The sequence below is a fragment of the Penicillium brevicompactum genome, assembly GCF_028827555.1.
Source record: "Penicillium brevicompactum strain IBT 35665 chromosome Unknown utg000009l_segment0_segment0, whole genome shotgun sequence".
Taxonomy (NCBI): Eukaryota; Fungi; Ascomycota; class Eurotiomycetes; order Eurotiales; family Aspergillaceae; genus Penicillium; species Penicillium brevicompactum.
The window spans coordinates 766,267-792,445 of NW_026623212.1; the positions used below are offsets into that span (position 1 = coordinate 766,267).

The 26,179-nt window shown below is 50.8% G+C and overlaps 9 protein-coding genes across 9 annotated transcripts; 3 read left to right on the plus strand and 6 right to left on the minus strand.

Annotated features, from left to right (window-relative positions):
- Window positions 1-340: 340 nt before the first annotated feature.
- N7506_011738 (putative alpha-L-rhamnosidase C) lies at window positions 341-2,901 on the minus strand (the record flags this gene model as incomplete). The annotated part of the gene is made up of 2 exons (XM_056961029.1): window positions 341-2,536; window positions 2,599-2,901. 2 exons carry the CDS (start codon window positions 2,899-2,901, stop codon window positions 341-343), a joined length of 2,499 nt encoding a protein of 832 aa, XP_056805563.1.
- Window positions 2,902-3,989: 1,088 nt separating this feature from the next.
- On the minus strand, window positions 3,990-4,994 carry N7506_011739 (PP1-complex regulatory subunit GLC8; the record flags this gene model as incomplete). The annotated part of the gene is made up of 3 exons (XM_056961030.1): window positions 3,990-4,098; window positions 4,154-4,868; window positions 4,928-4,994. 3 exons carry the CDS (start codon window positions 4,992-4,994, stop codon window positions 3,990-3,992), a joined length of 891 nt encoding a protein of 296 aa, XP_056805564.1.
- An 837-nt stretch (window positions 4,995-5,831) lies between these two features.
- On the minus strand, window positions 5,832-10,618 carry N7506_011740 (uncharacterized protein; the record flags this gene model as incomplete). Its single annotated transcript, XM_056961031.1, has 3 exons — window positions 5,832-8,979; window positions 9,040-9,149; window positions 9,212-10,618. The coding sequence occupies 3 exons, from the start codon at window positions 10,616-10,618 to the stop codon at window positions 5,832-5,834; spliced, it is 4,665 nt and encodes a 1,554-aa protein (XP_056805565.1).
- Window positions 10,619-11,459: 841 nt separating this feature from the next.
- N7506_011741 (putative chromatin assembly factor 1 subunit A) lies at window positions 11,460-13,502 on the minus strand (the record flags this gene model as incomplete). The annotated part of the gene is made up of 3 exons (XM_056961032.1): window positions 11,460-11,559; window positions 11,616-12,733; window positions 12,792-13,502. 3 exons carry the CDS (start codon window positions 13,500-13,502, stop codon window positions 11,460-11,462), a joined length of 1,929 nt encoding a protein of 642 aa, XP_056805566.1.
- Window positions 13,503-14,497: 995 nt separating this feature from the next.
- On the minus strand, window positions 14,498-15,544 carry N7506_011742 (uncharacterized protein; the record flags this gene model as incomplete). Its single annotated transcript, XM_056961033.1, has 1 exon — window positions 14,498-15,544. The coding sequence occupies one exon, from the start codon at window positions 15,542-15,544 to the stop codon at window positions 14,498-14,500; it is 1,047 nt and encodes a 348-aa protein (XP_056805567.1).
- A 3,130-nt stretch (window positions 15,545-18,674) lies between these two features.
- N7506_011743 (peroxisomal biogenesis factor 3) lies at window positions 18,675-20,693 on the minus strand (the record flags this gene model as incomplete). The annotated part of the gene is made up of 3 exons (XM_056961034.1): window positions 18,675-20,020; window positions 20,084-20,409; window positions 20,536-20,693. The coding sequence occupies 3 exons, from the start codon at window positions 20,691-20,693 to the stop codon at window positions 18,675-18,677; spliced, it is 1,830 nt and encodes a 609-aa protein (XP_056805568.1).
- Window positions 20,694-21,359: 666 nt separating this feature from the next.
- N7506_011744 (autophagy-related protein 101) lies at window positions 21,360-22,087 on the plus strand (the record flags this gene model as incomplete). Its single annotated transcript, XM_056961035.1, has 3 exons — window positions 21,360-21,438; window positions 21,495-21,848; window positions 21,900-22,087. 3 exons carry the CDS (start codon window positions 21,360-21,362, stop codon window positions 22,085-22,087), a joined length of 621 nt encoding a protein of 206 aa, XP_056805569.1.
- A 1,164-nt stretch (window positions 22,088-23,251) lies between these two features.
- On the plus strand, window positions 23,252-23,809 carry N7506_011745 (uncharacterized protein; the record flags this gene model as incomplete). The annotated part of the gene is made up of 1 exon (XM_056961036.1): window positions 23,252-23,809. One exon carries the CDS (start codon window positions 23,252-23,254, stop codon window positions 23,807-23,809), a length of 558 nt encoding a protein of 185 aa, XP_056805570.1.
- Window positions 23,810-25,143: 1,334 nt separating this feature from the next.
- On the plus strand, window positions 25,144-26,177 carry N7506_011746 (oxidoreductase; the record flags this gene model as incomplete). Its single annotated transcript, XM_056961037.1, has 3 exons — window positions 25,144-25,406; window positions 25,472-25,531; window positions 25,574-26,177. 3 exons carry the CDS (start codon window positions 25,144-25,146, stop codon window positions 26,175-26,177), a joined length of 927 nt encoding a protein of 308 aa, XP_056805571.1.
- Window positions 26,178-26,179: the final 2 nt, after the last annotated feature.

Consider the following 26,179-nt stretch of genomic DNA (forward strand, 5'->3'; position numbering starts at 1 on the left):
CTTCAGAACCGGAGAGGCAATGGCAGATCGCATAAAAGCCTGTATAGCAATGTGAAACAAAAGCACTCTTTTGGGTAAAAAAAGCGAATGAATAGTCAACAGGGACCTCAAATAGGAGGGATCTAGGATCGACATATGTATTTCAGATAACTTTATCAAAATCGACATAGACCTCTTGCCAGTCCACGAGTTCACCTTCTAAAGTTGATATATGCCTGTATCTTACAAAACCTAAGACTCAAGTCAAAACTCTTTTCATTGTCATCCAACCTCGGAAAATGATCAAGAACTTCACCTTATCAAACACCAGTGGTGCTTTAACACCAAGCCTCTGTGACCCTCAAAGCTGCTGGAAATGGAAAGTCGAGCCGCCATTTACAGCAAATGTGAGTTCTGATGTGATAGCAGACGAGTTCCCCGAGACCTTGTACCGTATATTGTCAACTGTAGTACGGCCTGGTCGTAATGATAGTTTCACTATGCCTTGGGTACCCACAGGTCCAGAAACCTTCATTTTGAGAGCTCCCATTGCATCGTAGGCCCATTTCACTGCCACGGGCCCATGAGGTGTCGGATAAAGTCCTTCAGCCCATGAAAGCTCGAGGGTCTGTGGAGCTACTTTCCATGTGTCGAAGCCAGCGTCAACAGGTTGGACGCCTAGAACATATTGACTCAATGCAGCTGTAGGTCCAGAGCTCCACGCATGACAGAGCGAAGTGCTTCCTCCAAGGCCCGGAGTGCCCTCTGGCAATAGCGTTTCCCAGAAGCAGCCTGTATAATTGGTTGCGGCTGGATCGGCCATGGGAGCCCAGAGCGAGGTAAGCAGATTCTGAGCAGTGGTGGAATCATTGGCGTAAAGGGCGGCTCTCAGATGGTAGCCTGAAGCATAGGGCGAGACTTTCTGTTCGAATCCAGCGCTCACACTGGAGTTGGAGAACGCGAGTGGGCGACCGCTCGCGGGCAGGGAAAGGTGACGTTTCATGGCGGACAGAACACTGGCAGAGGATCTGCTGTTGTTTCCCGCGGTTGGGACATTGGCAAGGATAGCCAGGGCGTTAGCCTCCTGGGAAATTATTCCCATTCTCGAGAGCGAGAGTCCATAAGCGCCGAGCTCTTCGTTCCAGAAATTAGTATTGATCGCATGACGAAGGTCACGAAGGCGGGTCTCGTAAGTTGACAGGTTTCCAATACCGGCGAAAGACAGCAACGGTAAACATTGCTGCAGGGCGAAGGCATATATGGCATTGAAGCTCATGACCATGCCTGATTGCGCGGGGTCGTAGTAATTCCAGCCACCACCGAGCGTATTGGAGACGTTGAGAAGCTTGTTTGAGTCCATGTCATCTTGAACCGGGACCGTCTGTGAATCCGCCCAATCTAGCAGACGCAGTATTCTCGGTGCCCAGCGGGAGGCAAAGCCGGGCTCTGCAGTCATCGAATAGTAGTCGCCGACGGTAGCTGCCAGAGAAAACGAGTAGCCAATCAGACCCGTGATATTGGCTTGGATCTCTTCTGTGCGTGGTAGCTGTTGGATCTTCGCCGTGGGCGCGAAGAAGCCTGGAGTCAACTGGAAAGAGCCCATAAGCTCAAGAGTTCCGTTGACAAACTTCCTGCCATTGGTACTAGCAAATGAGGAAAGGGCAGCGGTTTCGAGATCGCCAGCATAGGCAATGCGGTCTCTCCGCGACCCATCCACAAGCACGGGCAGGGGATTAGTACCAAGGAGGAAGTCATTCAGCGCAGACTTATCTGCGAGGGAGGACTTGTAAATCTCCCGTCCACCAGTTGTCAAGGACACATTACTGTAGTAAACAGCTTGGCCAAACGAAGCACCCAGACCGAAGCTGCCTAGGAAAGAAGATGTTTGAGAGAACTTCAAAGCCATATGACCATCAATGGAGATAGTGATATCGGTCATGTTAACATCTGCAATCACACTATGCCAGGTACCGTATGAGACTGTCGAGTTCAACTTCATGGAGGCAAGAGGGGCCGAGTCTCGCTCTGTTGAGCCCACATGAGCAGAAATTGATCGACTCTCCGCATCAACGAAGATAAAAATGCCGCTGCCCAGCGTGTCACTCAAGACAGTGAATCCAAACCCTCCAGCTGTCGGCTTGGCAGAAAATTTCAGGGTGTATTGCATCAAGGTAGATCCAAGATCACTGCCCGCCCAAGGCTGGGGTGCCGCACTGTGGACGAAAGCCCCGTCAGGAGTAATTTTCCAGAACTCCGGCACAGAGTGAGCTGGCAGCTCAGAGAGTTGAACGGTGCGGGCTCCAGTTTGCCAAATGCGCGTCAGCTCTGAGTCGGAGCAGTTGAACGAGCCGGGAAGCTGGCTAATGGGGGTAACATCGGTGGTTGGGATCAGCCCGGGGTGAGAGATTTCGATTTCACCGGCGGTAGATAGGTTGAGCTTCTGATACCGGAGGCCACCTTGGACAAGTTCGCTTTTGTATAGTCCAGTTGCAGTGATGTTATAGCGGTTCACGCGATAGGTATCCATTGCTGCTGCAAGTGTCAAAGGCCCGTCGCCCTGCATTCGTGTCATTAGATTGGATAATAACATAGCAGGGTGGATATGAAAGGAGGACCTACCATGTAGGAATCAAGAAGACTAAGAGTCTCACTGTATGTGATTTCAAAGCGGCTGGTATCTCCGTGATGCTGGGAGACTCGGAAGGTAGGTATGCCTTCAACATCTTTGCCATAATCCAGAATGACGATCGATGGATTCGATCCATTCGAAGATAGATGAAAGACTGTTTCATTGTGGACGGGAAGAACCTGCGTTTGGTTATCCTGTGTCCAAGTCGACGGCTTGTAGAGGCTTTTGCTCGTGATTGCTTCGGCAAGAGAAGTCCCAGCAGCCAATATAATGAGAGATTTCACTAGCCACATGATGGTATCGAGGATCTAAGTGAAAATGGCCGAGTTCCATATCTGTAGGACCTGGCCCAGGTTTTATAACCTCCATCTGCTCCTTGAAGAGTGAATATCCGGTTTTGCCGTGAGTTCGTCAGGACTCAGGGTCCACTAACAACGAGCCAAAAAGGAGGTAAGAGAGCATTGCGAATAGTCGTTTCCATACGGAGTAGATTCTGAGTACTATGGACAATGGTAGAGTGGGGCTAGTTTGTTACCTGCCTCGTGTGCTCGTATTCTCGTACTTTCGTATTCTCGCATTCTCGCATTTTCGGGACGGTAAGTCCAACTCTAGGAGAACCTTGGGTTTCAACGAAATGGGCACCACTGCACTTTAAATAGCTGTGGATGGTGAGTTATTTGTCATGTCAGGTACCGGCATGCAGAATGCAACAGCCCTGACGAAGGAAATAGCATAAGGTGTGGCGTTGCTGGTTGTTGACCATATGTTAAATCCAGTGGTTGGGGCTGTCAGCCATCCATGGATATCAGTAAGCCAGCGTGTGGCTTGAGTCAATAGGCACCGAAGTACAATATGGGGGATTTCGTTCGATCGTGACTACCCAGCGTGAGATCCAATGCTTTCTCGACGCAGGTTCTAAGGTATACAATCGGTGACTCGGCACCCGAGCGTGGAAGTTAGCGAGTCGCGGCTGATGGAAAGAGGGCAAGGAGTTCGAGATACATGTCTTGTTGAAGGACGAGACTCGGCACGGATTATGCAGACCTGATGAGCGTGAACGCCCTTGCCTTCATCCCAGAGCCTTTAGGTCAAAGTGCTGAAACAATCGAGGTGTTCTCATGCTAGAGAATCTTGAATCCTGAATTCAGATTGTCCTTGATACTACAAGTTAAACAGTTGTTTGCAATTTCGATCATTTGATTATCAAGACCAGAAGTGACAAGAAGAGATGAAGAGCCCTGTTCAGGGAAATTTCGCTGGGGGAATATACACAGTAGCAGGAAAATAGAATGTGGCACAGAAACAGTCAAAAAGCAACACGGCCACCATGAAAGTTAGAAAACCCAGGATACAAACACAAGCAAGACTAGTGCAAGCCTATTTACTGCTCACTGCCGCGAAAACGCTCAGGCATGGCAGGGACAGGCGGGGGAGGCCCTTGCTCAGCAGCATCATCATCTTCCATCTCCTCATCCACATCTTCAGGATGCCTAAAAAGGATACATTAGTAAGATCTCAAACAAGCCGAACATGCGAATAACTCACGCAAGCAGTTCCTTGATATTCCTCATCTCATAATGTCTCTTGCGCTGCTTCTCGAAATGAGCATGCTTCTCGCGCGCCTCTTCGGTGGTCAAAAGAGGGTCATAAGAAGACTCGTCGAAGCCGTTCGCGTCCTCAACACCAACGTGAACGTGTTTCTCGCTCTTATGAGACTCCGTACTCATACTGCGATCGCGGAAGACACGAGGATCAGATGAAACACCTTGCATATTATCCTCGGGCTCGCCGAGTTCCAAGTCCGGAATCTCGTCTTCAGAGACACCCTTGCGGTGAGAGGGTTTGGCGGACTCCAGCTCGTCGACGACAATACCCTGGGCGTTGATCAAACTTTCTTCGGCCTCGTCCAGACGCATCTGCTCGTCGTCTTCGCTGGGATCGTAGTGGGGAGCGTAGGGGGTCTTGGGCTCGTCGATCTTCATCTTGGCTGTCTTTTCTTGCTCGGTGAGGTAGAGGTTTGCCTCGTCCCACTTTAGGCGGGGTTCGTTTTCGTCGACGGCGCTGGCGGATGACTGGCGGCGTGAGTTGGAGCCTGGGCGGGTAGTTGAGGAGGATCTCCGACGGCCTGCATTTTGCAGTGTGTTCTGAAGAGTGATTTCCTTGGTCTCTTCGGGTTCGGAGATGGTTGAGACGGTGGGTGGAGAGGTGGCTGTCATCGGGACGGAGGCGCCTTGGAAGGAGTTGGAGTTCTTGAGGATACCTGGAACGTAAATGGGTTAGATAAATGGTGGAGTAAGCTTGACTGGGTGTTGAACTTGCCTCTGGGCCGATGGTGCACATCATCGGAGCTGTGCGCCTTAGCCGGCATGTGTGGTGCGGTCGTCATGGTGGGATGATGAAGGGGAAAGTTGAGTCGTCCGGTTTGCAAGTGGACGGCCGATGTGTTAAGAGGGCTGATTTCCAAGAGAAGGAAAACAGGGAAACAGTGTGATTTATTTTAATTCTATCACAAGGCTCAAAATGTTCAGCTGCAGGAAATCGTAAGAGGCTGAGCACTAGGATAGCAGCGGGTAAGTCCGAATATCAGTCTGACTCATATAAAAGTCAGCTCCCGGGTAGTCACAAGAGGAACAGAATGAAGAGAAGAATGAAGACAGGAACCGTCTGCAATATGATATGGTCAAGTGAACGTGGGGTTTCTCGATGACGTCGGCCCGATCATCTACCCGAAGTGGCCAGCTTAGGTAACCCTTTTTGAGGTCAAGATGGTTGGACACCTCTGCAGGTTGGAGCTATCTGGCACTCTCTCATACGTTGCATCAAAATTCCGCTAATGCTTAGAGTCTGGTAGATTTGAACAATGAGCCAGTTAAAGATGCGAAGAGCCTTATTAGGAAATGATATGCACATGATATTAGAACGAAGATCAAGACAAACCGCCCATCTTTCAATATATTCAAAAAATAAAAAATAAAAAAACGCCAGTCATGTTCCAGAGAGCACAAGAGTCTCGGAGATCATGAATGACTTGAAAAACACCAACTAGATCGCCCAAACGGGGGTATATGGATATGTATGCAGAAGCAAGACAAGCAAAGAAAGGTATAGGTATAGATCAAAAGTCTCGAACCAGCGAAAGAAAACAGAAATGAAGTGAAAATGAATGAAAGCGAAGCAATCAAGGACACCAGAAGTGATAGAAGTGTAAACCAACAAAATGGCATCATGCAATGGAATCAAACTCCTCACGCTCACGAAGTCGATTCCGAGCAAGAGTGTCGCCCCCACTGGCAGACAGCTGCATCCAGTGCAGTGCCAAACACATACTCTGAGGATCTGACTTGGAATCCTTGTCTCGGCGATACATCATTTCCGCCTTGAAAGTGTCGCGCGGGAGGGTCAGAGGGAGGGTCACGCGGGGAAGAAGCTCTGGGTGAGTCAGGTAGAGGATAGCAAGTTCGCGTTGTGCGACCGGGTTACCCTCTTTGGCAGTAATAATCCACATACCCGCTGCATCTTGGATGGCGCGACCGGGCTGGGAATGGAAGTCAGAGGCAAATGGCGGATGGCGACGAGATAGCTCCTGGGAGACAATCCGGTCGGCTATCTCAACCATGCTGTGGCAGATCTCCTCTTTGAGGCTTAGTGCAGCGAGGCCAAATTGGAAAAATGCTGTACCTCGGTCGATCTTGTTGAGCTGGTCTCCTGGCACGAAGGCAGAGATGAACTGCAGATCCCTGAAAAGGGTCTTGGGTTTGACTTCCAGGATCAAATCGCGCAGAGCAGACACTATTTGCGACTCTGATGGTGTGGGGTAATCGGAGTGTCTAGAGTCACAAGTGACTGATTCGGGGACAGACAAAGGTGTTGCATCCATTCGGGAGATGTTGCAGGGTGGCACTTCAGAAAAGCTGCGACGAGCAGATCGGCGAAGTTGAGGAGTGTTTCCGTTGTCTCCGTCTGTGGGACTGCGTGTAGTCTTCGAGCTCGCATCTTGTGACGAGATGATTGATGCGATGACCAACGACCTGAGATCCCGTAGAGCGTTCAGCTTCACGAAGGGGTTTCCATGGCGCGAAAACACCTCGATCAGCCGATGGAAGACTTCTTTGTATGAGAACGCCGGCGGTCCATCTGAGTCTGAAAGTGGTTGCGGTAGCTCTGTTGAGGTTTCCATGCCAGAAGCTTTGTTGGGAACGCGGAGGCTGTCCAGAGACCTGCTCCGACGACCTACAAGCGATCCACGCTGCTGACCACGACTCTGGGAACGTTCTTCATAGTCAGCGTAGAATTTCTGCACTGCAGCGCGTCTGCGCATTTCGACCTGGATGCGTCTTTGGCCAAGGGCATTAGTGAACCAGGCATCGGTCTCGCTGCCACAACTCCACACCGGGGAGCCTAAATCGCTGAGGAGAAGACTGGTCAACGTCTGCCTCAACCCATCCATAAACGCGGTCTTGCCGTGTGTTTTGCGCTCGGAATGACGGGGTGGGCGGGCTGCAGACTCGCTGAACATAGATGGTGGCCGAGAGTACACACTTGAAACACTTGCAGCATACATAGGATGTCTCTGCGGCGCAGACCAGAATGTACTGCAAGTGTCACCTGTAGAAATTGATGCAGCGCGACCAGGGGATCCAGCGATCGAAGACATGTCAATTGAAGGAATATCTCGTTGAGGTCGCCATTTGTCGGAAATGATACTCTGAATAGAAGGCTTGTGATTCAGTGAAGGAGTGTCCTGAGAGAGACGAGACATAGGATCTGGCATCGGGAACTTGGCTCCATAGAAGTGAGAGGGGTGGTTTGTATCTTCGCTGGTAGTTGTCGAGGGTCGAGGCGTGCTAGGCATGGACAGGCCCGGAAATGCGCGAGAGCCGTAGCCCTCGAACCTCGAACGTTCTCTTTGAAAGAGTTCGCTTGCCCACAGTACCGGAGTATCGGTCATTGTTTCACCTACGAGTTTATTGATGCTCATGCGCACCTCATAGCAGAACCGATGGATTCGCTCTTCGCCTTTGCAGAAGTTCTCGATACCGTTGTGCGACAACCATTTTCGAGTCAATTCGACTTGCTCGTCGGAAAGCTTGTTCGGTCCACCCTGGCTGCTGGGTGCTTTCATCATGTTCATGATTTGTACTTCCGGCTTCTGGAACAGTGAGCCACCCAGGGATCTTGATCCGTAACGAGATCGTTGTTCTTCGGGATATTGACTGAACAATCGAGCTGAGTATATCATTGTCTTCAAGGCCATGGCAACGTGCTTAGTTTCCTCGTATTTCATCGAGTTCTTGACGTCCGTCATGTACCACATCTTGTCGCGGATCTTAGTAAAGGTGGCGGTGAGGTCTTTGACCTGGCCTTGGAGCCGGCGCAGGCTGTGGTCAAGAGAAACAAAGTCGCTTTCACAGCGCTCGATGACAGCTCGTGATTGGCTCAACGAACGGCTATAAGAGTCATGCATGGGTCCCAGAATCCACGAGTCGTCCGTGGTCTTTGGCAAGCTAGGTGCTGGTCTCTGTCCAAGCTGTCGTGAAGCGTTCCACCAATAGTGCGCACCAACGAAGTCAGACTCATGGTGGCAGCAGAACATGGCTTCGTTGAATCGTTGCTTGAGGGATGCTCCATCTGGAATCTGGGGTGGAAGGTACACATCATATTCGGCCGAGCCCTGGATTCGGTTTTCCTTGACCAGTCGAACAATTGCCGTCTGCAACGCCTCATAGTTGTCCTCGAGTCCCAAGGTAGTGGAATGCATATCTTCGTCACTGTCCAAGATGGGATTTTTGGAAGTATCAAATTTGCTCTGTGGAAGAAGGCTCCAGGTCAGGCCATGGCCATCGGCTGCGACAGAAAAGATTGCCCAGTGTTCGTCCGAAGGGTGCTCTAAGGTCAAGCGCTCGTTAGGATGGTCCAAATCGGTCAGTTCAAAACGGATACGAGCGGCCTTTTCAGACAAGCTTTCCAATGGTAGTGATGAAGGTGGCTCCATGGAGAAAACGGATCCAGTGTTTGACATGGGTCGTGAAGGATTATCTTGCCTGAAACGAGCGAATCCCGAATCTGTATTTGAGTCAGGACGCAGATTGATAGACGGTGTAGGGCTGGCTGGCCAGGTGGGGGCTGCTGTAGATGCCGGTGAAGATTGGAACGAAGTGTGTGTTTGTTGGAAAAGAGCGTCTAAAAGGGTGAGAGCGTCCAGGGAGGACATCATAAGGAACGTCGAAGGGTTGTTTCGTCGAGAGGGCTGTGGGGTCTGTATAGAAGTGAAGTAGTCTATTGGTGTTTCGAGGGGCATTGTGTTCTGGAATCGAGACAACATATTCTCAACATGCTCCCTGACTATTGGACGGGAGATGGAGAAGTTATGCCTTGAGAAGGCAAGTTAGCGTCGACATAGAGAGTGCCTTGGCCAAGGTATTGAAACATACATTGAACGCAAGACAGCAAAAACTTGAGAAAATGCCCGGTGTCCAACCTGGCTCAGCAATTTCTCTCGGGCATCTTTTCTGATATGAAAATCAAGGAGGAGACCGTGCGTCTGTAAATTAGAAGATTGCTGTCAGCTTTGCCTTTTCACCAGAATGTGAAGACCTCAGATACCTCCGGGTATGTTAACGCGCCATAAAGGAACTTCGAAAAGAACCATTGAACAAACAAAAATTCCAAAAATCGGCTGCGGCTCTCGGGGCTGTCCAGCTTTTTCAAAACGGCCTTTGCAAACTGCAGCACAGCGTGAGGAAATCCGCCATCTGGATCGTCAAGCACACGGAATAGGTCATCCACGGCAGAAGCAAAGAACTCCTCTGCAACATCCGTCCGCATGGGATCCAAGGCATCCATGGAATAATCCAGCCCGGGTGGTGTAGCTATAGGTTCCAAAAGAAAAGCGCCGGTTTGCAAAATATCCATTAGGTAGAGCTCAAACTTAGAACGGGCTTTCCAATTGCTTCCAGTGGCCCAGGAAGACAGCACCTGGCCGATCAGGGGGTAGTATCTACTACTTTCGTTGGAGATTAGTTGTGCGCAGACAGAAGACCACACATCCATGCGCAAACGGGATTCGGGCGTCTCTGGGTCCAACGGAGTGGCAAACACGTTAAACAGAAGGATTGATAATGGGTCAGTCCTCTCAAAGGCATAAGCATGGTCCTTGAAAATGGCGGATTGAGCCTGGCTCCGGCTCATGAAAGACTGACCCCGGGATCGGGATGTGGAAGGGAAAGCCGGATCATTGGCATCCAAAGCGGAGGCTGGAGAAGTAAAAGCGGCCAATTGGGAAGAAGACAAGTTTCGCAACCTGCTCACTAGGAACTGAGGATCAGAGCGAACCAGTCGCAAAATCTCCAGGAAGTCCGTCCGGGATTGAGGGCTCAACTGATGAAGGAAATCCGGGAAGCGATCCATATCAGCTCCCAGGGGTATCTCCGCATCCACGGAGTCAATGTGAGCATCGTTCGCAGGCGAACGACAAGATTCCTGCAAGTCATGGAGAGTATGGTATAGAGCCACGAAATTGGGTTTGTCATCGTGTTTGAGGGCCTCGACGAGACCCCGCTGAGCCGTGAGCCCGACACGGATCATGCGGGCCGACAGGCCGATGGACACCTTTGTAGCGCGCAGGCGCTTCTCCAGACGTTTCCTTTGGGCCTGCTTGCGCTGGTTCTGATGGTAGCGGGTCGCAAACTCCTCAAAGGTCACTCGGGGAAGATCCATGGTTGCCACGGGTATGGCAGACGCGGGGTTGTGTCCATTGGCCATGGGGGTCTCGTCCTTGGGACTGGGTCGGGCCGAGCCACCCAACTCACCTGGCCCCGCGATTTCGGGGGGATTCAAGTGACATGGTTGCCGGAGGTGAAGGAGGAAGAGGCACAGATGCGGGATCTTGCGCTCGATGCGACAAGTCACATGGTGGGATATCCTGGGTAGGTGTTTGCACGGCTGGAGCTGGTTAGATTGGGCTGCAATCAGAGAGGTGAGGGTCATCTCCATGGCCACGGCCATCGCCATCCCTCCAACGAGAAAGCGGAGATTTCTCCCCCCAAAAAGAAACAAGACTCACTCATAGACGCCAAAAAGGTCAACGAATGACCGTGGTAGTCAACCATCTCGTCGCAAAACCCCCCCTAAGCGATCCTTATCGCATTCTATCGAGAAAAGGCCAGAGTGACGGTGCACTCAGAGAGTTCAAAAGGAGAGAGGGTTGATTCTGAAAGGTAAAAATAGCTATTGAAATATACGAAACTCGGTCAAAGTCACAATGACCTGCAGAGTTGGCGGTGTCAGAGTGTGTGGCCACACAGAAGCGCAAGGAAGCGAAGGTACTCGGTACAACGGAGACGATGCGCTGGCAGTGCAGGTGTGAGGTGTCCCATCATGCGCCCCTCATTCGCCCCCCTCCCTTTTCTTTTTTTCCTTGCAGTCTTGAGATAGACGTGTTCAGAGTATACGGAGTACTACGTTTCTGCTTTTCCTATTAGACTATTCTCTGAAACTTCATCCGTCTCACTTTTGCCAGCGGTGTTAAACCCTTGCTGTCATGGATACTTCGCACTCGGACCGGCATCCAATCTCCATGCTCGGAAGTATAACACGTCGCCACTTGAACAGCACCCGTTCACGAGTAGTGAGAATCCTAGGAAATGACTGGTAGATCCAGTGGCAATATGCTCATATTCGTACATGTAATAACACTCATCGTGCGCGATACCAGTCTGCATGTTCTGCATTGCATGCAGCTAAACCCGGAACACCCCGAGGGGGAAAAGATGAAATCCTCGAGTTTGTATTCATAAAGGCATGACAAATGCTTTCCGGAACTCCATACACATGCTACAGCTAAACTCTGACATCACCGACACACCCACTTCTTATCAACTTCCTTCTGGCCTACACGAACGGCAACTTGATCAAGAGTGGCTTTAAGCGTTTCCTTGGACACTTTGGGGAATCTAACGCACGGATGAAGGTTAGCGTATGCGGATGAACAAATCTGGGTGGGACCAACCGTTTCTTTAAGATCTCGACCAACCCGATCTTACTGAGATCACTGCCCTCGACCGCCTCTTTGAACTCTGCCAGTTGGTCGGGTGGGAACGGTCGCTTGGCTTTGTAAGGAGGTACCGCGCCAGCGGTTGGGGCTCCAGGGAAAGCGGGAAAGCGGAATATCTCACCCGCCGTAGCATGTGCTTTGCTGGACTGCTCCACTGGCTTTGGCTTTGGCTTCTCCCAATAGGCAGTTGAAAAGGGATCGATGGGGAACTTGACAGCATCGGAGATGGTTTGAATCTGGTAGACTCGGGTTTCTGGGTTCACTCCATCGGCTGCCCACTGGATACCGGTAGTGACAGGCTCGAGGTCACCAACGATCGGACGGCGTTTACCTCCGGCGAGCGCGTCGTCCTCGTCATCGAGGAAACCGTCGAGGTCATCTTCGCCCTCGTCACTACCCTCATCTTCCTCTTCGGAGTCCAGCTCCTCGCCTTCTTCGGGTTCCTCCCACTCCGCTTCCGAGTCATAGTCATAGTTCGTCTCTGGTAGCCCTCGATAGTAAGGATTTCGCGAAAGTTTTCTCGCGGATAATTTGGACACTGGACGCGTATATGTTCCCTGGTAAGGTGGGCGAATATCTTCACCAAACTTCAAAGACTTCATGGTTACTTTACGCAACATGTCCTGGGGTGATGGAGATGACCCGAGACTCGAGTCTTGATCAGGGTGTGATGACTCCTCTGACTTGTGGATCTGCATAACAATATTTCTGACAGTTTTCGTGGGATCGCTGTGACGGCGGTGGAAAGGAATGAGTTGAAAGAGCTCCGAAGGCCGGAAGGGAAGTACCTCGTCGGCGGGGGTTTTGTTAAGAGACGAGTCGACGATTTGACGGACGTGCGCCAATGCTTCAGGATCACGTTCGAAACGATGAGGAGGTGCCACGACAGTATGCGATTTAAGGAAAAATGGAGGAAACTCCCGCTCATAGTCTGACTGCAAGCCTCGAGGAGAGTCTTCCGGAACCTCTGTGATGGATGACTTTCTGGGGGAGGAGGGCACAGCGGTCACATGTCCAGCAGGGGCAGAAGGCAGTGGGGGTTTGGCAAAGAAGGAGTTCAGTTTCATTTGCGACTGGTTTGTTTAGTATATCATCCACTGGCCCAATGCGGTAGCTGCGAAAGGAACTTACTCGGGTCTTCTTCTCCTTCTCCTCGTCCTTCTTGCGTTTCTCTTCTTCTTTGGCGGCTTCTTTAGCAGCCTTCTCATCTTCCTTTGCTTTCTTCTTCTCGTCGCGCTGTTTCCTCTCCTCTTCGCGATGGGCTTCTTTCTTGCGCTTCTCTTCTTCTCGCTCTGTATCCCTCTTCTTCTTCTCTTCTGCCTTTGTGCGTTTTTCTTCTTCCTTCTTTGCCTTTTCTTCTTCCCTCTTGACTTTCTCTTCCTCTTTCTTCAGCTTCTCTTCCGCTTTCTGGCGTTCTTTGGCCTCCTTTTCTTGTTGCTTGGCATCCTGGCCAGCCGATGCGACTTTACGCTTCTTAGAAGCCGGCATGTCAGGTTCAGGGTTTGAAGCCTTGTTCAACGGCGAGGTTAGTTCTTGGGAACGACTTTTGTAATTCTCCAAGTGTCTCGGAGAGCTTCTCACCACAACTTCAACAGAGCGACTAGGTGTCATCATAGACTTCGGAGATTGAGATGTGGAACCCGCATTATCAGCAGGTGGGGGAATGGAAGGATCGCGATTCTCCTGATTTTCACCGGCAGATTCCGTCAACGGTCGCTTGGCGTTTGGCGATGGGACGATATCCTCATCGACTTCATGAATCGAGCGCTTGCGGGTCCCAGCCGGCGATGTGGGAAATGAGGGAACAGGAGGCATCGGGGAGAGCCTCGTTTGAGATTCCATCGGGAACAATATCTTGGAAGATCTTCGAGATCTTAAGACTTGGGAGAGCGGACCTGACAAGGGAGAAAAGAGGGACAGGTTGTCGTGTGACAAGTCGCGACTTCACTTCATGTATCGGAGGAAAGAACGACCGAGGGCAGCTGAAATGAATGGAAGTTGACCCAAAGTATCCAATTGACAGCCAAATATGGTATCTCGACTCTACCAGAATGGAAGGGCAATGGTCGTCTCATTCACCAAAGGAGTTGGGCTCAATACGGAGACGCGTTAATTGTGTCGCGCTCGCGATAAGCACGTGTGGCTTAGTCAACCCCCAAGGCCTCCACTCCAATCTAAATGGCCATAGAGTCGAATCACTACATACAATAGCATTTATCCCAGTACTCCGTAGTATGTCTTGATTTAAGATCTACTACTTGGTCATACATGACCCCAGTCAATAAGAAATCTCGAGATACGGTATTCTTTTAAAAGCCACAATCCGTACATAGACGGCATGAAGATAACAGCACTCGCTACATAGTCTCAGGCCAAGAATGGATATGAAATCTTTGGGTGAATATTAGGATCTCCGAATGAAGAGAAGCTATGCTAAATGAAGATAGAGCAAAATATTCGCCAGCGCAGTTGCATGCAGCCGCGAGGCATGAAAACAACCCAGAAGGCCGATCTAAAGAAACCCAGTGCCATCGAGGATATAAAGCAAAGTTTCTGAAAATAGAAAGATGCGGCGCTTGTAAGCAACAAAGTAAGACAGGGGAAAAGAGGCGTAGGTTTATAAACAACGACGGAAAGGGCGCGTAGGCTGAAACCATCAAGGCTCGTCAGGGGTTGGCAAATATGGCCCATGCGGAGTTGCAACGAGATAGGTATTATGTGCAATCGATGAGGCGGGAAAGTAAAACATGTAGAGATCATGAAGCAATAAAGAGGTATGGCGAATCGAAAGAAAAAGACCGAGGGAAATTGAGATGAGCAAAATTATTATGGGACGCTCAGTCGCTGTCGGAGTCGGGGTTTGCAACGAATAGCCGCACATTGGTCATGGAAGTAGTCCGTTCGTCCACACTTCCTCTTCGTCGAAGATCGGCTGCCTTCTTGGCTTTTTCGGCGGCAGCAGTAGCGGCGCTCGGTGCCTGCATGTCACCAAGAGAATCTTCCTGTTCTTGCTCGCTACTGTGCGTTGTTGCCACATCGTCCTTGATGAGGGACGACAGCCGGCTCTTCTCTTCCTCTTGAATCTCTGCCGTTGTATTTTCGGATACCTCTGGTAGATCGGTTTTCTCATTCGGAGGGGTGCTATTGCTACCCATGGTGCCTTGGGGCCTGGTGTATCCACTAGGGTAGCGGTGGGCGCTTCCCAGTGAGCTGCGGCCACTGCCGGTCCGGCGGTGCATTGCGCCACCGTCGGTGCTAAGAGCGTCATCGTCTCCGTCACCGACCTCATTAGCGCTCAATCGCACAGGGACCTTAGCGCCGACAAGGTTGGAAGGCGAGAATTCAGCAGCTCCCTTGGGACCATGTCTTATCTTGCCGCTGTTCAAATTTCCAGCCCGGGCACCTGATCCGTGCACTTCCAGGTAGGCTCTCTTCTTAGCCCGCAAGGCCTGCTCACGCAGTCTGGCATCCTCGGGCTGAGCACGGTCACACCAGACAGTAGCCTTCTGCCGACGCATCAGGGCCACATATCCAAGCTGAGAGTTGGCAGAGCGCGACGAGGCAGTGCGCCGAATGTCAGATACTCCGTGCCCCGCCTGTGCCATTGGGTGATTGCCAGTAGAAGAGGTTGAAGTTGTAGTGCTAGACATGCGTCGAGATGGAGGATAGTGATTCATTGTCTGTGGGATGGGAGGGGGTGGGGGAGCGCCGTGATATTGCTGAGAAGCGTGGCTAGGGAAGACGCTGGAAGAGGTTGTGCGAGTCCGAGTGTGCGTAGTCTGGGGGCCTGCCAGTTGGGGGCTGATCTGACTGCGAGGAGCATCGTAATTCTGATATCCGTATGCGTGCTGGGCACCACCGAGGGGCACTCGAAACTCGGTCATATTGGGCGGAAATTAGGACACCGGCCTGAAGATCCCACCACGCGCGACTGTTGTTTCAGCGAAGCACACCGGCTCACTCGTGCGTAGGCGGAGATTGGAAGGAGGGAATCCCGGGTTTGAGAGACGAATATTTGTTCCGATGCGCGCGGCTGACGGGTAGGGAGATAATGCGGTTTCAGCGCTCACTTGCAGTATGCAGCCGTACAATCCGTTTCGAGGACTCTTAGGCGGATGGCTGATTTTTGACGCCTTAGAAAAGTGACGGCGCCAACGGGTGGAGGGAGCGCAATTGGCCGATCCTTTTCGGGGTACTTTGAGGCGAGGGTAGGGTAAGAGCGAACACGAGGGCCGTTCTGGAAACTCAATCGGTATACGGGCTCGAGAGGTTGTGAGTCTGTGGCGTACACGAAATCTAACGCAGGGGCAAATGAGAGGCTCCAGATAAATTGTAGAGAGAAGAGGTGATGGGACAGGTCCTTAAGGAGAGACAGGGTAGATCGGGGGAAAGAGAGGACTTTGACCGGCGGTTCTTTGGTTGGGGAAGGTGATTGGACGGATACGGAACGCGGCGGAGAAAGTACTTTCTCTCTCACTTTGGCGGGTGGAGTACATCGTAAAGCCACACTGAGGCTGGGTGAAACTTACCGTTACATTTCAAGGTTTCAAATGTTTCACCTCTTGTCTCTCACCAGCTCGCCTCTTTCAATGGCATCATCTTTATCTGAATAAGCTTTGTTGAATGCTACTCTCACACAGTACTACTGATCTTGAGCATCTGACTACCAGCATACTCATTCTGGGTTCACTCTGTCTATTCACTCTGGTTACAGTATGAGTATGGCAAAACTTACTGGTCAAAACACGCAGCGTGGGCCTTTTCAGCCTTCCCAGCCGACAAATCTACTCTATCGCACACGAGCTGGGGCTTCCAAACTTTGATCAACTCCACCATCTACCCGCCTAGCCAATGTGTCGAGGACAATCCTGGTCCACCTTACCCGCGTCTTCTTGCTAATCCGGGACAAACAAGGAATCAGACGCGCCCGTTACGAGGATACCAACCTCTAAGCTTTTGAAGCTAGACGGGATCTCAAGGACCACGGGGTGGCGGATTGTGAACGAGCTAGCGCCCGAACCTTGGTGTCCCGGGATTATGCAGATTTCCTGCCGAGTTAGAGCGAAAGGGCAATAGTGCTTCCGGTAGTGCCAGCTTTCTCTCGATTGAGAGTGAACAAGCGAAGCATGCCCGCTAGCCCCGTATCTCCCACGCAGTTCACAATATCAGCATCTCACAACGGTATTCATTAACAGAGCAGTGCCAACGTGGCAACAGACTTTGCCCAGTCCCGAGGCGCTCATGGTGCAGATGGTGGAACTCTGACCGCAGGTCCAGACTCTCGACTACTGTAGTCCACGTATCTACTGTTGGAGATGGTTCTCGTCCGCGAACGAAACGATAATCTGCAGGTGTCTTTAATAGGCAGAAGGGCTATATGGGTGGAGCCAGCCGCGTATACCATTTGCTTGAATGCTTGTCTAGACGTCTAGTCCAGTGCTGTTGGGAAAATGGTCCAAGGCTTTTTGTCTGCTCATGTACCATATGTAAACACCTCCAACCTTCATCATCAGGTGTCAACCATATCTCGGTGGTTGTCCAATGTACTTGCAGTGCTGGGATCCATGACCGCTGATCACTGGATTCCATCGACCATCCACAATGCGGGGTACACATCCCTGTCAAAGAACCTTCGAGGCTAACATACCGCAGAGACTTGCCGGTGAACCGGGAATAATAACCCAAAATACACTACTCGCCTGATGACTTTTCCCCTGGATTCGTGCATACAGGTTCGGTTCCAAGCGGTGGCGATAAGCGACGCTCCCACCCCCTTCGGTTAAGTGCAAAAGATTCAGATTCCACCCCTGAAGGGCGCTACGTCAAGAAAAATTCCACCAAAACCCGATATCAATCCGGGATATGGAGTAGTACGCCGTAATTCGCACATTGTACATTCAATACCAACTCGTTTCCAGAATAACACAACTGCGCCACACTATCAAGTGGGCTGATGTTATGTCATCAGCCCAGTGGAGCTGCATTAGGAAAAATGTATAAGTCATGACGTCAACTTGTTTCACTCGATCCGGACACACAAAGAAGACAATGCAAACGTACCTGTGCCTGATGACACATTGACAATGAGAACCAGGAACACTCCAAAGAAGGAAGCCAGTAGTATGCTGCAGAAACCGCAATTGCATAGCACCATTTCTCGAGTACGAAGCAAGTTTTGATGCCATCAGTGGGAAACCCCGAGACTAGCGGCCTTGGCAGATGTGTCCAAATTCACTGCTTTGCTTCCCCATTCGTTGATTACACTGTGCACTAAGAATTTCAGGGTTGGCATGGTGAAAGTCCTTGTTTTTTTGCTTGCATCTCCGCGCCGTTGGCCCCGGGCTCAGTCCCCGCTGCTCCACTCGGTCCGATTCATGGCGTGCTGTCGCCGAATGGTTAGGGCACGTTTCTTGGAGCCTAGCGGATGTCCGGCGCTTGCGGTAAACGACATGTTTTGATTAATCTATTAAGTAGGAGGCTCTGTGTCCATATTTCTATAGGACTCTTCCAAGGTTGTGCCGAACCTAACCGAGTACAACGAACAGAACAATCATTCACAACCTTGGAAGCTCATGAGAATTCTCTGGTCAATTAGCCTACTTACCTTCCAAGGTTGGCGTTGAGATTCTATGCAGGTGATAAGACAATACGAGAAGACATGAGTCTATATCCCGGAACTTCAAAGGAATCCGAGAGCGATCGCCATCCATGGATGAGTTTCTTGGGAATACCCCACACAAATATGGCAGATTAAAGGACCTTGGAAACGATGACCAAGCCAAGAGACATGTGGGTCCATAGGTCCAAATATTCCTTCTGATAGGTGATGTACAACAATCGATTTGACATATATCATTACCATAAGCTGATTCTATCGAGAAGACATGGTATATGTAGCGAAGATAGACATCAGGCTCGAAAGGGGCGTGCAAGGCGAGAAAAAACGCAACAAGGGTATTGTATAGATGATAACTCAGATCGCCTATCACGTATCGAACATAATTAGTTCAGAGATCATTGCTGAGTGTGGGTCTGCTCTGTCGGGAGCTCCTCGACGGGAGAATCTTTGGCGTCATCGACGGCTTTACCCCACGCCTGCTCAAAGGCAGAGTCGGCCAGAGACTCGGTAGCGACTGGCTCCTCGGGCTCAGCGCGGGGCTCAGCAGCCTCAACAATGCTAGTAGATGATTCGAGGGGCTCTAGGACGGGCGACTTGATAGGTTCAACCACAGAGGACTCGACATGTTCAATGACCGAGGGCTCAACCGGCTCAGGAGTGAGCGCCTCGAGTGGTTCAATAACTGAGGACTCAACGTGCTCAACGATGGATGGCTTGGAAGCCTCATCCTCATTCAGGTTTACTTCAACATCAACCTCCCTCTCTACCATAACATGAGAGAAGGATGGAGAAGCCGGGGAGGCATCCGTAAAGTCAGTATCCCGTGGGGGCACCACTTGATCCTTGGCGCCCAAGAGCTCAAGATCAAAATTCGAGCTGTAGACCACGGCAGAGAAAGCCTCAAGCTCGCGAACGTTCTGGTCCATTGCAACCAGATATTCATTCGGCGAATGAGTGCCGTTTCCAATAACATGTGCCTGGCGAGCCATGACGGCCAGGAGATTGGCAAGCTTTGTCTTGCGCTCAGCATTGGCAGCTAAGGGTATGACAGTTGCGATAGAATCAAAGGACTGAGGAGCAGTTTCCGGGGTAGAGGTGGGTGCCTTGAAAGCATCGGCGGCACATCGCTGGTCAATGAGGGTTGAGAAGCCTTCGTTGTTGAGAAGGGTCAACACGTAAGAGAAGGAGGGAGAGTCAATCAAGTCGGCTGTCTCATCCAGGAGATGACGCAGCTTCAAAGCTGTCTGCGAAGAAGATGGGTCTGCTACGCCTTCGACACCCGACTCCCGCAAGACGTACTCTTCCTCCTCTGCCGGGGGCAATAGGCAGGAGAGCCATTTCTGGGATCGCCGTTCGTCTTCCGTGCTACCTTCAACCTTTCTGCGGATCTCCAGAGTCAATTCCGAGAGCTTGGCCAAGCTGATGTCCTCGCGGGGGTTCAGTGGGCCAAACACCTCCTCGACGGCGACTTGCACTCTTTGCACGAGCTCTTTCCATCCGCGGTGGAGCAACCACCAGCTGAATGCGAGGTAGCGTCGGTTGGTCTCAAAGTCATCGCCCAATGTTTGTGTGAGTTCGTCGTCATGGTCTTCGAGGCTGATCGTGGAAGCATTCGCAGGGGGTGTAGCAAGAGAGATCACGCTGGAAAGATAATTGCGGCGGCCGAGGAGGTTGAGTTGAATACGCGTGAAGATGGTGAGCAGGGAGAGTGTGTAAATCAAGGTGAAAGAGCGGGTGATAGCTGTAAGATTTAGTTTCTGGCATTCCCAATTTCAAAGCAGAGGCATCTTGAAACAAAACTCACAGGTAATCTTCACTTCATTCCACAGCTGAGTCTTGTTCCGTTTGGGCCGAGGTTGACCTTCCGAGTCCCCAGCCTGGCTCGTGTGCACGAAGCCTTCACTCTGGAAGCTGGCATCATCCGGTAGACTAGGAGCCACCGAGCTGAAATCCGAACCAGTAGCCTCGCCAGTGTTCAGCCGAGCCAATCTCTCCGCTCGCTTCTGTTGAAGCTCCTTCGTCAACTCCTCCACCGGAAGGGCTTCGATTATGTTCTCGGTGGCGGTCGGCAACAGGGCTAGGACGGTGTATGTGCAATCGGTCTGATTTTGCTCAAATCGGCGGCGTAAACTGCAATTCTAGTCAATGATTACGGTTCGAGGAAGATCGAGTCCAGACGGCGTGTTCCGCTCGGCTGAAGCTCGCGTGTCTAGGAGCGTAGGGCTCAGAATCCATCAAAACAGGGGGGATACTGACTTTTCGCGGGCAATCCGATCACTGCTCATGCGTTCTCTGGCCTCGGAGATCTTGGATAGCACATACTGGCCGGCCAGATAGCCGGCTCCTATCACCCCGGCCCCGATCGCAAGGCCTTTGCGATTGCGCTGGAACCAGCGCCTTGTGGCACCGATCATGTTTTGTGTTTAGTTGAGGGGGTGAAATGAAAGGGTTCAAATCATGATAGTGTGATGGTTCGATGTGGAGGAAAGTCTTCGGGCGCTGATCGCGCAGTTCAGGCGGCCTCGGCTACAGCTCTCATTGTGAAATCACATCAAGCACCGTAAGGTGTACTCCATACATTATGGTACTTTCCCCTCTCTCTGTTGCCCCTGAGAGTATATCTATCAAGTTTGATATGCAGAAGAATTTATTCTCCTACACTCTCCGTTTTATCCTCGATTATTTAAAAATCGCCACGCTCCTCCGCATCGCGTGTACTATATAGTGTATAGTGTCGTTGGAGCTTCCCCCGGATGCGGCCAGTCCATCCCGCAACAACCCGCAGCCGTGTTATTTGGGTTAAGACATTATTTTGTATTGACTGTGTGTTCTTTATTCTCTATTCTTTATGAGTTCCGCATGGCGACAAACCAGAACCCCCGAGAGCGGACCCGATAAGCTCAGGGCCGATACAGGCCGCCCCCCCTCATCACTCCAGATCACTCCATAACTAATCACTCCACCCTACGTCAACCCCTCCACTCAACTTCCACTCCGCATTTCGTGAACTTGTGAACTCCTACGAAGTGTAGAAACCGTCTGTACACCCTATCTTGGTTGCGCGCTGCGTCATAGCGGGGATGGAGCCCCGCAAAACCCCTCCAGAGTACTTTCTGGAGATCTTCGCAGATACCACCCATGTGCGAGATGTGCTGAAAGGTCAGTCAGTGATGGGGATGCGTCGCCTGAATCTCAAGCTAAAACTTGTTGTATAGGTGTCCTCAACCTCATTTTCTTCCACCGGTACTTCCCTTGCATCCGGCCCGTCACGTTTGACGTGCTTGACTTCACCCTCCCGGCGATCAACGACGCAGATCTAGAAACACTGATCGACTCGCGTGTATCGGCTCTGGTTCGACAACATCTTTCCTCCGCAGCTGGAGGCCACGATGGGGCTCCCATTGGCGGAGGAGGTGGCGTGCGAGGCCGCATCGCAGTCGAATTCTACGAGAAGAAGCGACGTCGCTCGGGAAATTGGTTCGGTGGACTGACCGGCAAGGGCGAGGAAGAAGTCTGTTGGGAGATTTGGACGCTGGATGTGACAATTGCGACCCCACGTACTGAGTCTGGTATGTATCACACTGCTTTGAATCTCCTTCATCCTGCTAATCTGGCTCAAGAGCGGGCCAAGGTTCGCAAGGCAATGGGCAACATGCTTCAGAAAGCGGCTTTGAAGATCCTCAGTGTGGCCAACCGCGACAAGGATCATATCCCACCCATCACCACCAGTGACTCCAATCCGTTCCCCTATCGCATTGTCGTTAATCCCCGCCCTGACGGCTGGGGAAACCGCATAGGTCTCTACTGAGCCCAACAACGCACTGGGGACATTGGAGGCGCGGGACACCAATGTTCAGTTTTCTCTCGAATTGGTTCAACCCACTGCATACTTTTAGTTCTGCTTTTGAAACAGCTCAACTGACACATCATGCCGATACGATTTACGAACTTGCCACACTAGAAAAATCCTACCACCCCGGCATTCAACTCTTGTTCTTAACTCGAAGCTTCGGGTCAAGGCCTTGTGGAGTTGTCTATGTCCAGGCTATTTGGAGATTGTTTTAAGAATGTTGGGTGGCTTTTTAGAGCAAGGCCCGGTACTGGAGTTAGGCGCATGTTTTCATTTGGTACAGAACGATCATGGTCTTTTTTCCCTTTTTTCATAAGGCTGTACTCTCTGCATAATCTATTACTATGAAACCCCCAAAAAAATCACACATGTGTATAATTATCCCGAGGCTCCTCTGGAGTCCCCTCCAGAATTCTGACGATCATTCTAGTAGCTCACAGGCCCCAGTTCTTTTGGAACTAGACTTTGCATGAGAGGTGCATATCATGGGTTGGCATGGACTTGTTAAACCAATGATGAATTTTTACCTTTTCTCTGACATACGGTGATCTATATCCAATCACGTATCGTGCAGGGCGTTAACGAGCACCAGGACTCCAGGGCTACCTAGGTACTTCAGTGACTCTTGCTTGAACTTTGAAAAATCAGTAGGTTGAGCCTGCCATCAGCGTTTCTACTAATCTTGTCTAGTGTCTCTCGGAGCCGGATTTATATTCTTGATCTTCCATTCCACCCTCGTTTCCAATTACCAACTTCCAATCTAAACCATCCACCTATTCCAAGGTGGGTATTTTGTCTTTCGCGGTCCTTATCAATGAGATACCGTATTCTCACACGTCAATTTGGATGTCAGATTCCTTTCTGTCAATCATCCACAAATCTCTCTTATTCATTCTTTGGTCCTTTGGCAAAATATGCGCCCTTTCAATCACCCTTCTCTCGGTCCTTCACATCCGGGGCCATCAAACCCCAAGCCATGCTCGACGCAATGAGTCCCGCAACACGTCTACTTGACGAATACCTCAGGGAAGGGGGTATCAAAAATGGGGCTGGGTGATCTATCGCTCCGCATACAAAAACGACGAAGACTGGAACTGCTTGAAGAGGGTAATCACGGAGGCAATGCGCAAATCCATCGAATACCACCAAACTCCAGATCTCGATCACTCTCTGAATCAAAGCCTGAGTTTGACATTCCTTGAGGACCGGCCCAACTTTGAAACCGCATCAAAGGATCAGCTTCGCGCGCACTTTCAGGAATGGGCTCAGCGTGCGTACTATGCTGAAAACTCGCGTCCGTTTGAACAATTTGACCCCGAACTGGCGACCGCACCCAGATACCGGTACTTTATCCAGATTGACGAGGATTCTCTGGAGAGCCTTCTTCGTGACACCGAAAGTGGTCTACGGAGTAATGGCTATGTGAATTTTGTGGATGGCTGGTGGAAGTCATTGAGGGAGCAGTATGCAAAGAGCCAAGATCCAGACCTCAAAGAAGAGATTGATGAGCAACTCGCACACGGTTATCAGTCAATCGAGGGCTGCGTGGAGGAAAATACCGGCTGGACGATGCTACACAGACTTGATATGAGTGTCAGTTTCTACCACTACACAAGTGGCTTTGTAGAGGACGTGTGGCCTCTTTATTACCAGCGTCCGCCTGACATTGCTCTCTGGTAAACGTACACACACACAGCTTCATCACCCTAAGTTTTTATCCTCGAGCGTATACCCAACGCATGTCCGGGATCTTGTTTTAAACATCTAACAGCTCCTTCAATATATTGTCACGGTACAAGCTATCCGAATTCTTGAATTCTGAGCGGATCTGTCAGACTGTGGCTCAGGTAATCTGAGATGACTTACAGAAGTTCTTCCAATGTGCCGCCAATCTACAATGACTGTAGCAAGATGGACCTCTGCATCTTCTTATACTAAGCTTTGACTCATTGATCAATATATAGATCAATGAGCGAACTTCAATCAAGCAACATCATGGAAGTCCTGCCTGAGGGACCCAGGCGCCCCCGTATCATAATAGGGAGCCGCAGCAGCAGATGCTTCAGAGATCGATGTATTTGGCATATTTACCATGTTGAATGATTCATACCTTAAGCTTGGCTTGATGAGAGTTTACTTACTTCCAAGGTTATTGACTTTATCAGTTCATGCATTACAAATTGGAGAGGGAGGATGTTCATTAACAGTCTCACGATGCAGACAGGCTGGTAGGTAGCAAGAAGCCAAACCACGCCGCAGTGGCAGCTAGTGCATGAGAGCCTACCGCGCTGGCATACCTGAGGCAAACAAGGCAAAAACCCAGAAATTGATAATCACCAGGGATGTCTTATGATCGATCCGCCCAGCTCCATGAATAAGAAGCTATTCATGATTATTTGATCTTCACTGGGAATTTGGCTCAACCACAATTGCTACTAGTGCACGCAGTTCTCCCATTACAACATCTCGCAGAACTAAGTACCAGAAGCCCTTCTCCTGATTCTTCTCAAAAATCAAGTTTTCATTAATGAATTTCTTTTCTGAAAGTTTTGCCGTGTGTAACAAAGACCAAGTACTCTTTAGTTAATTATTCCATTTTATCGAACTAGGCAAGCCACATAGTGTCGGTGTAGACCTCAACTATGACAGCATGGGGAACGTGAGACAACTCTCATAAAATCCCCTCTTATGGATATCCATGGATGTACACTCCCTACTCCTAAAGCGGTTAGAAGGTGTTCATGTACATCATCTGCAGGCCAAGCCAGCTGGTTCGATGGGTATCTCAGATAAAGAGAGCGGTGTACCAGGCGTTCCAATTGACAGAGTCTAGTGCTGCAATAGCAAATGCTAGGGAAGATCTGGGCTGAAATCCACGTCACTCGAACACATACCCGAGGATGGGCTTGCAGCCAGCACCTCCTGCATTAGCAGTAGCTGTACTCCGTATCCCATAAGTTTGATATGTTTCGGCTTCTAAAATCCCACAGTCGAAGACAACCACCATCCAAAAAATGACTCGAGAAACTATAGCGCCCGTTGCTCAGCTCAAGACCATCAGCTTGAAGGCTCTGAAAGGACGATGCGCGGAGGAGGTTTCGAAGCTCCTGGAGGCGGCGCAACAGCACGGGGTCTTCTACCTCGACGTGGCTGACGACATCTTGCTCGAGGATGTTGTTTACGATATTGGTCAGTTGAGCCGCAGCCTCTTCGCCATGAGTGAGCCAGAGAAAATGAAGTTTGACGTGGACAAGCTTGGGCCATACAAGCTCAATGGGTGATTAATCCTCTCGCGTGTTAGATTCTGTTAGTCGGAGCCACTGACCAATATAAAGATACAAGCCAGTCGGTCGTAACGTCGGAGGCATCAAAGGTCAGCGTGATGGTTTCGAGAGCTACGCGGTAAGCAATCACTCCACATAGACTGGCTCCTATGAACTAAAGACGGAGATGGGTAGATCTCTTCGGCGCACTGCGCTCCCCGGTCATTGTGGAATATCAGCAGCGTGTGGCCGAATTTCAATCCATCTGCTTGGACTTGGCTAAGGTTCTCTTCGAAACGCTCTCCATCGCCTGTCGATTGCCCGAAGAGAGCTCATTCCAGTCCTGTCACTCGACATCCCCGCTGAACCTGGTGCGCCTGCTGCGGTACCCAGGGGCTATGGGCGACCAGAACTTCAGCATCCCCCAGATAGCGCACACCGACATGGGGTCGCTGACGTTCCTGTTCACGGACTATCCAGGTCTCCAGATCCAGCCGACAGGCTCACCGGAGTGGCTACACGTGATGCCTCGACCGGGGAAACCAATCGTGAATCTGGGTGACGCCATGAAAATCCTCAGCAACGGCAAGCTTGAGAGCGTGCTTCACCGCGTAGTCACGGTGCCAGGAGTTCGGGCGGAGGACCGCTATAGCTTTGCATACTTGATGCGGCCGGAACCGTCGACTCTGATGGCGCCGCTCCCCGGCATGGGTCATGCTAGCGGGGAACCTGTGCGCACATGTGAGGAATGGGTTTCCATGAAGTTTCGAGCGCTACGAGCTTGATT